The 13,429-nt window shown below is 35.0% G+C and overlaps 1 protein-coding gene across 8 annotated transcripts in view; it reads left to right on the top strand.

The window, feature by feature from the left end:
• SGCZ (sarcoglycan zeta) overlaps positions 1-13,429 on the top strand; it is a 464,819-nt gene that overhangs the window by 18,963 nt on the left and 432,427 nt on the right. For 7 of the 8 annotated variants that reach the window (XR_010472222.1, XR_010472224.1, XR_010472223.1 and 4 more), the window contains exon 2: positions 4,877-4,927. The exons of the other annotated variant lie outside the window; for it this stretch is intronic. Coding sequence is in view for 4 of the 7 variants with exons in the window: in XM_065061002.1 (XP_064917074.1) it covers positions 4,877-4,927 (51 nt within the window). In the remaining 3 variants the exon portion in view is untranslated. The remainder of the gene's footprint in view (positions 1-4,876; positions 4,928-13,429) is intronic. 8 annotated transcript variants of the gene reach the window in all.

Genomic DNA, 13,429 nt, shown 5'->3' with positions numbered 1-13,429 from the left:
TAGACTTTAGCTAAATATAGGTTATATTTCTTATCCGAAGGAACACAGAGGATTAGTTTCATGTCCTTTTTGTTTTGTGATATATGGATAATACTTAATAAAGGTAAATAGATAGGAGATTGAGAACCAAAATAAATACCACATATAAAACCTAATTTTCAATAATTTGAAAGAAATTGGAGTACATAAAAATTAAAAATCAAAAGTGGTTTTTCTATAGTTATTTTTTGTTATGCCAGCCCTACACTTATAAGCTTGTGTTTCATGTGTGTTACGAGTTTTTGTGTTTGTTAATGATGAGTGGAGTCAAGCTGTTACAAATTCAAGCTGCAAAGACTTGGCTTTGAAGCTCAGTGTAGCAGCAGATCCAGGTGGGGTCAGCAGGTCCCCAGTTCAGCCCCCATGGATGGCCCAAAGGCATAAATTAACAGATTCTTCTACCTGGCAGAATATACTGGTGAATACTATATAATATAGAAAACATAGTATAGAAAAAATCTACTATATTATTTCCAAATATTTGTCCACTTTTTCAGTTGTATTAGGTGGTTTCAAGAAAGATGTTGGTCTGTTTTTCCTTTTACATCTGTGCCTACAAATACTACTGCTTTTGCTCTTCTCATCATTCAGAAGATGTCTATATGTCATGAACAAAAAATGATAAAGGAGAAAGGTTTATGTCTTCTAAATTTTATTAGACCCGCTTTTCATTTTCCAGAAAATAAATTTTCCATATCAAGTTTTTGAATGTTCATGTCTTTTTTGCTACACATCTTTTATCTAAAACGTCTCTGTCTCTGCTTTTCAAAACCATGAAATCAAGAATTCAAAAATTTGTTTGTGTAGCACAAACATATGTTTCATTTTTAGTTTCTTAGTAAGTTGATATAGGATAAAAAAACTGAGATTCAGGACAAATAATTTGAAAAACTGAAGTCTGAACCCCAGAACTGGGCCATGCCACAGTGACACTTGAGTGATCACCTTTCCTGTGTAGATCTCCACATGCTAAGATTCCCTATGCTTTACAAGAATTAAAATAAAACGTCAGGTATGTATATATTATCAAATTTATTTCTTTTGGAAAATAGCACTATTTGTATTGTAAAAATTTCTGCTTAGTTCATTTTATTTTATGTTTTTGTTGTGTCATGAGTGACTTTTTTACAGTATGTTACTTCTGCACTACACCACAAAAATAAAAATATTTATTTTTATAATATAACCAAATTCGTAATAATGTTTATGCAGCTGAGTTCTAATTTTGATTCTGTCTAGCTGAAACTAATGCAAGTTCCAAACTAATTCTTCCAGACTAATTGTTTGACTCATGGCAAGGCATTGTATTCAACAAATGCAGCATAAAATGTTAGGATTATGTAGACAAAGCTCAAAGGTAAGCTCAACGTTCCAGTCTGCTGACAAAAGTTGCTTATTTGTCTTAAATTTCTGAGCTGCTACACTTCAATAATTCTCTTTTACACCACAGAATATATCTAAAGTATTCCACAGCTTTTCCGAATTTTCTGTCAAACACATCACAGAAATTATATTGCCCTTTTATTTGCTGAGTGCTGTTTCACAAAGAAGTCATCAGATACAGAGAGAAGATAGCCTGAAGCCTAGGATATGGTTGTGGCCTAAAAGCGCTTTGCTTTTTCTCAGCATGAGTTTGCTAATTCGCATGTTAATTGGGTGTTCACTTATCATCACTTTGTCATTAGAAATTCAGTTACTGCATTCAAGCACAATATTAAGACTATCTCACCATATTTTCTGTTGGCACGGTGTACTTTTCCTTTCTATTAAAAAAAAAAAAAAAGAGCAAGTCCATGCAATACTGAAGTGGAAGTGCCAGTTATAAAAGCTTATATATATGTATGTGTAGAATTCTTTTAATAGTTTGTGTGCTAATAAAATTTAATAAGAAACTTCTGTACCTATCTGTTAAATCCATTACTAAATACACCTTTACCTTCAGAGAAAACCAGATTATGTCATTTAGTGTTGTCTAACACTATGCAATGAACGTTTTTTTTCATTCATGCTAAAGTACCTTAATCCATTAATCATTATGCAAAATATAAATGTTTACACTGGGCAATTAAAACCTGGTTTTGTTGTGCTCTTGTTCTATTTCTCTTTCAATATACACCTAAATTATTATTCAATAATTTTTGTCTTTCATATTTTTTCTCTCTGCACTATAACTCTGCTATTTGAAAATCCAGATGTGTGTTCTAGATGACACTAGGAAAAACTAAGTTTTCTTCTGGCTGGAAATTTTAAATAAGTGTTTGATACATTGAAATCTGAATTTCTATCTGTTTTGGATTTTTCTATTGAAATAGCTAAATGTTATTGATTGAAGGTTTGACGCTATTCCTTACTCTAGCAGGCAAAATAGGCAGCCAAAATATGCAAAATAATTACAATACACACATTAAGCCCCCCAAAATGCAGAATTCTGGTGGAAACTATATTGGTGTTGTGGAAGTGAAAAATTCTTGCATGGTACTTACTAAACCAAAGAAATCCAGGGAGAATCATCTCAAAATGGTATGAGATGACATATTCTTTTGTATAAAGTGAAAACGGATGGGGACATATCTGCAAGTACTTTGGAGGAGAGCTTTAAGATCTAAAACAATCTCGTTAATTGGTGATTTGGTCTGAAAAGCAAGATGCAGTTCAAGCAGGACAAATGCAAATTACTGCACTTCAGTAAGAATAATCAGCTGAGCAATGAAAGATAGAAACCGGCTAGCTAGGCAAAAGTTGCAGAAAAAAAATTGCATGTTTTATTGAAGGGAACACCAGTTGCCAAATTCATATTGTTGTGAGGGGGACAAAAAAAAAACAAACAAAGAAAAAAATTTCAAACATCTGGTATCCAAGTTTGGTTATTGAACTTCAAACAAAATACCAGACAGCTGAAGAGACTGTAGAGAAAAGCATGGAGATTGATCAGTGGTGTAGAAAACATGACCTCAGGAGGAAGAAAGCTGTTTACTTTATCCAGTGACAAGAAGGAATGAGCTAATGTTGCAAGAGGGGATTAACAGACATGTTTTCTAAGATCTGAGATGGACTGAAGAGAGCTGTTGTAGACTGTTCATCCTTGGAGTTTTTTACAGCTGGGTTACACAAAGGCCTGTGAGGATGATTTTGGTGCAGTTGATACTGACGTAGGAGGAAGAAATAAATAAAGATCTTATTAAATACTTCAATTTCTCTTTCGTGCGGTTAGTAAATATGGGTATTCTAGTATGGAAATACACAAAAGAAAGACCTATCTTAAAAAAGAAGCAAATGAAAACTACTAGTTCAAAATATTTACAAGCTTTTTTTTTTCTTTTCTTTTTTTTTTTTTTTAATTATGACTTTCCTTGAATAACTTCACCCTTCATACTGTGTAATTCAGCTTATGCTTTGCCAGTTAAACCAATATCAAACCTCACAACAGTTTTTTCCTACAGAACCCCTTCTGCATGATAGGAACTTCCCAAAGAGATCTATGAAGGCTTTGTCTTCCCCTGTCTCTCTCCTTAAAACTTACCATGGCTCTGAGTCTTACCCCATCTTCAGCAAGTTACACTCTTGGAAGGATGTAAGAAAAAATGTTTTTTTGTGATTTCTATGAGGAGAATACTTTTTTTTTTTTCCTTTCCTCTTTCCACATCTATTACTTGCAGCATAACAATATATCTTTAGATATATGAAGAATCTAAGAAATCTCTCAAAACACTCTCTCCCTGGAATGCCCACTGAATTTATCAATATTGCTATAAAATCCAAGTCTCAGCTCACTTGAGTTTGTTTCTGTCAGCTGATTTATGTTTCTAGTCAAAATGTATTGAAAGCAGAAAATGGAGCTAAATGGCCTTCAAAAGAAGTGGAGTACAAATTGAAACTCTGAACGTAAGAAAACCTTTCTAATCTTACAGTTTCCTTTGGATTATATTACTTGAAGATTTTATTCTTCCTTGAACATATTTTCAACCTTCTTTGATTTTTTGCCACTTTAGAAAGAAGGCTGTTTCTTTGGCAAGGTTACCTTGGGAAATTACATTTTCGTATACTCTACTGCAATGTGCTCAAATGGTGCTTAGGTCTAACGTTGTCTATAATTTACAATTGTGAAGATTCTAGAGGAATGAAACAAATGAAGGGAATTTCCATTCTTCAACCTCTCAGATCCAGCACTGACATCTAAAACAACCCTCCCCAGTTCTTTATTTTACTCTCTTCTCCCAAGTTCACTGTATCTCTTCTGTCCTTATGCTGTACCACTACATCTCTGAAAACAGAATTGCAGCCCAGTACTCTTTCTGTAACTTAAAGCACACCCACCTCTCATTTTCCCGATTTTCTAAATCTTCTATGTCCATATGTGGTCAGGTAGGACAAGAGGTCCTAGAACGAAGTCCTTGTAACTGGTTCCCACACATGTCAGCATTTCCCATGCTTGCTCTTACCTTCACATATTTTGTCCCAGGTACAACTTCTTCCACACAGCTGTAATAAATCCCTAGTAAAAGGAAATATACCTGTTCAGTAAGCCTATATAGAACATGAATTTTAGAAGCACAATTCTGGAAAAGTAAAAAAAAAATAAGGTGGAGAGGAGTAATGGAAAAAAAAAAAAAAGTGTGACACAATTTGCTGATACAGAGTAGGATTTCTGTGTTAAATCACTCTCTTTCTCTATTTAGCAGGAAGCCAAATATGTTTTGCTTCCTGAGGTAGTGGGAGTATGTATCAAAGAAAGAAAAGGAAAGAAACCTTTTATAGCACAGTTCCTCTTTTATGGAAGTCATGAATTAAAACACTCCACAAGACTGAGTTTCTCATTCATGGCCTCTGTTCCCCACAGATGGATGAAAAGTGGATAATTACAAGTGAGGAAGTCAGAAGACCTGGTGCTGTAAGTACTGTTGCTGTGAGTCATGAGCCTGGAGCAAATTTTTTTATGGCAACTTGGTACATCTTTATCCGTAAGGTTATTCATTCCAAGACAGTAATCAGCAGCACATTGGCTCAGTCTTGTTCCATATATATTCTTCTCTAGATAAAGAACAACATGATGTAATCATGGAGATACCTTTCTTTGGAGACTGCTTTAACTGGTAATAACTATTAGACTTCCTTTTCAGACATACAGAAATTGTGAGAGGTTGAAGAATGTCTCTAACAAAGCATCAAGCTTGACTTACCAAGTTCTTTCTTTAAAGGGGAGCTGATCAGCAGGCCAATTATCACAAGCAATCTGCCCCCTTTGGCTACTTAAGTGTAATTTGCCAGATGGTTGAAATTTTTTTTTTTTTTTTTTATCAGATTGGCATATTTCTTTCCACAGTCACAGATATTAAACTAGATTTTTGTGGCATATATCCAACTTCAAAAAACACCCAATTCCTAGCCCATGAGAAACATTTTTCTCCTCTACTGGAGAAGGACTGACTGCTCTTCAGTTCATAATCTAATAGACATTTTGGTCTGTCTATAATTTTATCTCCAAGCTGTTGGAGTCAAAAGCATCACCCCAGCTTCTGGCCCCAAACCACGAATTTGTTGAGTTTGATGGAGGTTTCAGTACTGACTCTGTAGAACTAACAACTAGAAATACTTACTTAAAGAAATAGCAAGATCTTTTCTTTCACTCTGTTCAGTCTTTATAATTTAGTTGTAGATTAGAAAATAACTGAATTTTCCAATATATAATTCTGGTACAATTTTTATTGAAACAATTTAAAAATCAGAGTGATAATCTTGCACTTTCTGGCAAGATTCTGGAAAAGAATGAATCAAGACAAAGCAAACTTGAGAGTGCTAAGGTGCACTGCATTCTTCCCCTGAGGATTTTAAACCCAAGTGTAATGCCCCACATGGAAAACACACATTTTTTTCATGATGCCCATATGCCAAAGTTTTTGAAATTATTCTCACAGTTTACCATATTTTTGTTTTTCTCCTAATTGTTTTCATGTAATTCGCCAACACTAAACACATGGCAGTGACAAAGATTATTTCACAAATGGTACACCTTTCTTCTCTTGCTATATTTTGTTTTCGTGCTTCTTTCATTTTTACAGTCTAGGCAGGTTATTGAGAAAGATAGAGCAAAAGAGCCACCATTTTGAAGCTCTCTCTGTATAAGAATATATGTATTTTCTTGCTAAGGCAGATCTTGACTGACATTCACTGTTGGCTTATTGGTATATCTGGAGCGTCCAAAGCTCCACACAACCAGGCAGCTGCAGGGCAGGCATACTAGATCAACACTGAACAGTTTGACTTTCATGTCAAACAGTTCATTGACTGCATAGCTCAAGAAAGCCAGTGCAATACATAGCTGAATAACTATGGAATCAAAACTTTGTAAAAGTGTAAAATTCACATTTATTAGCATAAATATGAAAAGTCAGCCAATTGTAGAATTAAAATAACTTCCAGGGATAAAATAATTTGTAGAGATTATTCTACATGTTACTGTTGAAGAAATTTCTTTTGCCCAACTTGGAAACAACAGATTTTAGCTTTTGTTTAATTGTATAGTCAGATATTAATTCACCTAAGGGATAATTTATAGGAAAAGGGAGGGGAAAAAAAAGTTGGAATATGTGCCTAATATGTTTCTCTTGCAAACAGATGGAAGAGTCTATTTTTCCCACCATTGGTGATAGAATAAGATTATCTTAACCAGGATACTTACAGAAAAATTAGCAAAGAAAAACTTAATTTTGCAACAAAAAAATGATTCAACCTACTTGCTCTAGTTTAGATTCTTCAATGCTAAAATAAAATTAGGAAGCTGCAGAATAGCATGAATACCTCAGTATCCATCTTTCCATGCTTAGCATATAGTAAATGGCTAGTTAATCAGGAATTGTCTACACTCCTGTTCTTTAAAGAAGGTGCTTTTTATTCATCAGATTATTTTAAGCCTATAAGTGTGCTCACAAAATGACTAGAAACCTTTTAGCTTAGGTACTTGTATGTATTATGCTACTTCAGACTTGGCAATTGAGTCCATTTATTGTTCCTGTTATAATTTTCAGTGTAAAATATAATCTGTTAATGTTGTCTACCTAATGTTACTGAAAGCTTGACTGTGTTTTTTCAGTTCATTCAGTCACTGGTGAGACAATTCATTGTGGTGTCTTTGATAGATTCAGAACAGAAAATCACTGACATGAAATGGCAGAAAGTTTCTTGTAAAATTTTTTAAGAGTTTGCACTTCTGTCTTTGAAAGTAACTGAGTTGAAAAGTACTCATAAAACTTGTTGGATGCTCACTTAAAGCTGAAAATTCTAAGACTGCAATACCCCAAATTCTAAGCAGCTCAAAACTTCAAGCTTTAACTTGTTTTCACTGAACTTCTTTCTATGGGAACACTGCTGATAAACTGGTTGACTCCTTTGAACCACAGAATGTCTAGTTCAATTTATGCAAGTTTGCGTTTTACTAAGTTGCTCATTCTTCTATCATAGGGAGGAAAAAACAGCATTCCTCCTCCCTGTCCTTTCTGTAGTAGATGGCCATTCATTGTATATAGTCAGCTCTTACATTTTAATCTGTAAGAGAAGCAGCAGGAAGTGTGATCAGAAGTTCACATAAAATTGTGTCTTTTCAGATGAAAAAAGAACTCTTCAAAAGGTGTCAATAGGAAAAGAACTTACAAATGTACTTGCTAATTGGTTGTGGTAGTAATGTGTGCCTAATTTCTAATTTTAATATGTGTCATTTTAGCTTCTAACCTTTGCTTCTTGTTTCATTTTCTAGATTAAAGAGCTCTGTACTACCTAGATTTATCTCTCTATGGAGATACTTTCATAGAGTGTTGTTTCTCTTACTTTTTGTTAAAAGAAGCAGCTTGAGCTCTTTGAATCTTTAATTGTAAAACAGGTTCTTAGGTATTCAAATTTTATTAGTGGCTTTCTTTCAACATAGTTCGCAATCCTTCAGCATCTATTATGAGCAGGTGCGAGGGTGAAAAATCATGGACTCCACACAATCCAATATGAATTCAAGCGAAGCCATTTATTACAGAAACAAGCCTCCTTATATATGCAGTGATTTCCTGATCTAGCATCCACGCTCCAAGCAGGCATTAGCTGATTGGATATTGTCCATGTTCACGAGCTGTCCACACGCCTGAGTCTCACTGCTAATAGGTCTTGTTAAGTTACGTCTTGTTGAGGCCCTGTTATTATAGAATTGCCTCACTCCCATAGCAGGTGCTGTTTTTCAGCCTTCGCGCTGGCCTTAAGATTCCTTTGGCTAGTTCAGAAATAAATCTCCATCTAATAGAAACCCATCCACACAACAACCTCAAGAAAATCTCTCAAATCTCCCACAAGCAGGGAGCATGAGAACATCTTTCTGATGAACAGAAAAGTCAGATACACTGCAGGGTCTACTTCAGAGTATATGTTAATATGTACATATATTTTTTATATATTTATATATATGTGTTTTTGTGTGTGCATGCAAAGGTTATATTAGTCCTTTTCAGGATGGTATTTCATGGGTGACTTGGGTTCATGAGCATCTTTTCATTGATGGCCAGTGCTTTCCAGAGCACTAGTCTATTCTTTCCTCTGTTTAGTCTGTATTTAATTTGTATCTTTTGTTCCTAAGTATGCATGTGAATTCTGTATTATTCAAATCCACAGTCAATACAGGCTCTCTTGTAGTACACAGTATCACAGCTCTTGAGGTGCCAGATGGGTGGCACAGTGTGCACTTCTTCCCCTGTGCAGCATTTGTTTCCTTGGTCATGCAGACCAGAAGGCTGATGTGCACACTCTGCTGTGATACCAAGTCTTGACAACAAGGAAGATGGAAAGAAACAATGACTTGACTTCTCCAGTACTTAAAATAAACCTATGTTTTTTCAGTTTATATTTCCATGGTGAACTGCTTCATGCATATTTCGGTTCACTGTCTCTTTGTGGATTGTTTCTGGATGTCAGTAATATTCACTGATACCCAGTGGCAGATACTACAAAGATCTTAGATAATCCAAACTTTTCGGAATGCTTCTATAAAACAACAAAAACGTGAACCCCAACAGTAGAAAAATTGAGTGCTACTATCCTGGAATCTGGCCCTCAGCAAAATAATACATGAAAGCACATGCAAACACACAGTAAATACGTGCTTAAACCGCTCGGTGATGCACATATGATTGAGCTGATTTTTAAAGTGTCTCTATATTTTTCATAGTATTCCTAAAATGATGAATAAATTATGAAAATTGTCACTGTACATAATGTACTCACACTGTGACAGTAAATCCTTGAACTGTAATGCCACATTTATAATCTATCTTTTCACATTTACTGTAATATTTTCAGCTTGGACTGTGATTAGATGTAGGTTCTAGCTATGGAAATATTCTGGATTTATGAAGTGAAAATTTAGCTACTGAAATGTTGTATAATTGTGAAATTCAAATATTGAGGGTTTTTGTTTTCTTTGTGCAGATTTCAGCAATAATATGACATATCTCATAATAGCATTTAATAACTGTACAGTATGCTCCCTGCAGTACTGTGTAGCTCTTTATGATCCAAGAAAATATGTAAGACATTTACTTACTGAATCTTTCCTAGTTGAACGCCATTACTGTGGAGCTCACATATTAAAACACATTAAACACATTGAAATTAATGAAGTACTGTCTTTCTGTGTCCAGTGGGTGCTGTATTAAGCTTATTTTTAGGCAGGTATAGAGGTAAATTTACAGAAAGAACAATCAGCTTAGATTGCTTAGGATTCAGTACCAGATAGATAGCCACAGGCACAATTCCTGTGCTTTTTACCGGTCCTACCACTATCAGGAGGACTCTGTGTTCCTGCTAGTTCACTTTCAGTATTACAGTCTGCCTTCTGATTTTTGGCATAAAGCAGATCAACAGATTTCCTGCAAAGAAATTGCTCTAACTTGGTCAGTAAAATACAGTAACTATGGAATATGTTTCGTACCTTGCTGCTAATATCTGTGGCTGGGCTGTAAGCAGTGTTTCTATTCACTGTTAAGGATGCTGAAAAAATAAGTATACCGAGTTGGTGTTGAAATCTTGGTGGAAATAGAATAGATATAAAAGATCCTCAAAAAAAAAGCAGTATTTTCCACCTTTTTTGTGTGTGTTTGTTTTTAAATCATGGAGTCAGAGTAACTCACTTGGGAAGGGACTTCAGGAGGTCTGCAGCCCAAGTTTATGAAAGGAGATCAGACAAGGTTGCTCAGGGCTTTATCCTGTTGTGTTTTGCACAATGTCACTGGGCAACCTGCTCTACTAGAAGACCATACTCACAGTGCAAAGGGTGGGTTTTGTATCCAATTGGATGGTTACTGTTGTGGGTTTTTTTGTTTATTTGTGGTTTTTTTTTTTGTCATTTCTTTTCTTCTTTTCTTTTTCTTTTCTTTTTCTTTTCTTTTCTTTTCTTTTCTTTTCTTTTCTTTTCTTTTCTTTTCTTTTCTTTTCTTTTCTTTCTTTTATTTTCTTTTCTTTTTTTCTTTTTTTTTTTTTTTTTTTCCCCTCAGTGTTACTGGGTGTATATACTTAATACTGTATTATGTTTTTTCAGGTAAGATCAATGTTGTTTTCCAGGGAAAATGAAGTAAGTATATAGATAGTGTCAGAATTCAGAGTCCTGGGACCTCAGTATATAGGGAACTCTTCTGCAAATCTTTGTGCTTAAATAACAAAAGTCTGTTGATGAATCATATTTTGCATTGCAGAAATGGCAGAAGTAAAACCCCTAGTCTGTTGTAAATAACTTTTATTTTGTTTCAACTTTGCAAGCATTTGGAAGTGTTTTTGAATAACTAGGACACATATTGATACCTTCAAGCATTTCCAATTGTGTGTTGCATGTAGAAAAACTTCAGACAAAAAATAAAACTGATCTTCTCTTAAGAGATTCTCCAGTTACATTTGCGGTAGTATTGTATGTTGTATGTATTCTGAAAGGCAATTGCATAGGTGAACTATGCTGATTGCTCAACTTATCAATCATTACTGAAGGAGAAAAACACACAAAAGGAACTGGAACATAGAAATAAAATTATTAATTGCAAAGGATATACGAAGACAATTTATTACAATAAACAACTGTCCTGGTTTTGGCTTGGATAGAGTTAATTTTCTTCCTAGTAGCTGGTATAGTTCTGTTTTTTGGATTTAGGATGAGAATAATGTTGATAACACACAGATGTTTTAGTTAGTGCCAAGCAGTACTTGCACAGAATCAAGGCCTTTTCAGCTCCTCACGTCAGTGAGTAGGCTGGGGTGTGCAAGAAGCTGGGAGGGGACACAGCTGGGACTTCTGACCTCAAATGGCTAAAGGGCTTTTCCAGATCATATAACATCATGCTCAGTATATAAACTAGGGGGAAAGTTAAGTTAGCCAGGGGGACACTGCTCAGGGACAGGATGGGAACCAATTGGCAGGTGGTGAGCAAATACATTGTGCATAATTGTTTTGTATATTCTAGTATTATTATTATTATTTTTTCCCTTCCTTTTCTGTCCTATTAACTGTCTTAATCCACAAGTTTCACCTTTTTTTTTTGTCCCTGATACTTTCTCCCATCCCACTGGGTGGGGGGAATGAGTGAATGGCTGTGTGGTGTTTAGCTGCCTGACAGGTTAAATCACAACAACTGAGGATGTTAAAAAATATTAATACATAGTAGACAATTTGCACTAATAGGCTGCATTTTTGTAAACTTGGGCTATCTAGTTTATTCCAAAGGCTGCTGGCCTGTTCACTGTTCACTATATTTTCGCAGTGCATTGCTACATTACTTGAAACACAGTAGGTGGTATTCTTAAGTCAGTGTAGGAGAGAATCAAGCATGGTTTCCTGCAGAATGCCTGCACAGCATGTATGAGCTGCAATTTGCTTATGTAACTTTAACATAATGTGCAAGCAACTTAGGGAGTAGGTGCAGTGTCTGTCTGATTTAAACAGTGACTGATTTAATGATTTTGCCTGTTTCAGCTTTCAAAGGCCTAATTATGGCCATTACACATAGTTGCATTCTTCATCCTAATTATATGCTAGCTCAATGATTTCTCATGATTTGACTGCTAATTGCTAACCAATGGCATGGGACTGTAATGAACTGTGTTCATTAGGGCAAGTATTCTCAAATGTCTGTTTTTTTTTTTTTTCATTTTTCATTTGAAAATTTAGAAATGCCAGAATCAAATAGTACAATACCTGTTTTTCTTTGTATCTTATGCTATATGGATCTTATATAGATCAAAATGAAAACGTTAAAGAACATTTTCTTTACTGTACTATACTGGTGTGAAAGACTGCAACTTTCAGCGTTCAACTCAGTGATAGATTTTGTTTTTCTAGAAACTTTCTGTTAGTTCAATTATTTTCAATAAGTTCTTAATATCTGTTTTTATGTTTCTGACATAGTGCAACTACTACATGTTAGAATTCATGATCTACAGAACTTCTCAGGATATCTGAGTGATTGAAGTAAAATCTCCTGTGTAAACATAACCAGAATTAGCCACTTTAAGGTCCTACCTTCATCTGTGAATTAATGAATATTTAATGGGTCTTATATTTAATTTCAAATCAACCACAACATTTGGGCTTTGTCCTTTTAGGCTTCCTCTTCAAAGAAGTAACATCAAGTGGATCTTTTGATCCAATGGTCTGGCTGCAAGAGGTTCAGTTTTGTCAGCTCTGATGAAGCACTTGAATAATTCTACTAAAGATCTGGACCTGAAACTTAGAACTGAAGATAGTTTAATGAGTTTAAGTATAATAACCCCTGTAAAAGTAAATAAAACCGTTTGCAACAGAGAGCACTATATCAACTAGCAATCTGCAGGATTTGTTCCTGACAGAGATTACTAACTCTTTCCCACTTTTGACAATTTCAGGTGCAGACAGATAGGAGAAAAGGGTTTCAGCAGTGACAAGCCACTGGTGCTGAAGAGTATTCGAGCCAGAGTTTATAAGCAGAAATACTTATTAAGAAATAGTGCATCATATATAAGAAAACAAAATTTCACCATCAAATATCTAGGTCTTTAGTAGTGTGCTATTTTTTTTTCCTCTGCCTCCCCCCACAAGAAGAACGGAAAAGAGTATTGATTTGTAAGAGATTGGTGTTGAGAGAATTTCCATAGTCCTGGGCAACCACCCACCTTTCTGTGATTACAACTGCAGGGCTGCTGTTTCGTGTTAGTTAACCTTGTTCTCTACTCATACCATTTGTGTGTGGTAGTTTCATACCATCACTGTAGATGTGGAGCAAATGCACATTGAAAACTTCTCGGCAATATGCACTGCAGAAAACAAGAAAGGACAGATTTAGCACCTGAGAAACTGGAAAATATTGTTAATCTGGACCAAATTCAGTTGTCTCTGATTTTTTAGCCC

This window comes from Columba livia, chromosome 4, assembly GCF_036013475.1.
Source record: "Columba livia isolate bColLiv1 breed racing homer chromosome 4, bColLiv1.pat.W.v2, whole genome shotgun sequence".
Taxonomy (NCBI): Eukaryota; Metazoa; Chordata; class Aves; order Columbiformes; family Columbidae; genus Columba; species Columba livia.
The sequence above is the reverse complement of the archived record's forward strand: the minus strand, read 5'-3'. Positions and strand labels throughout refer to the sequence as shown.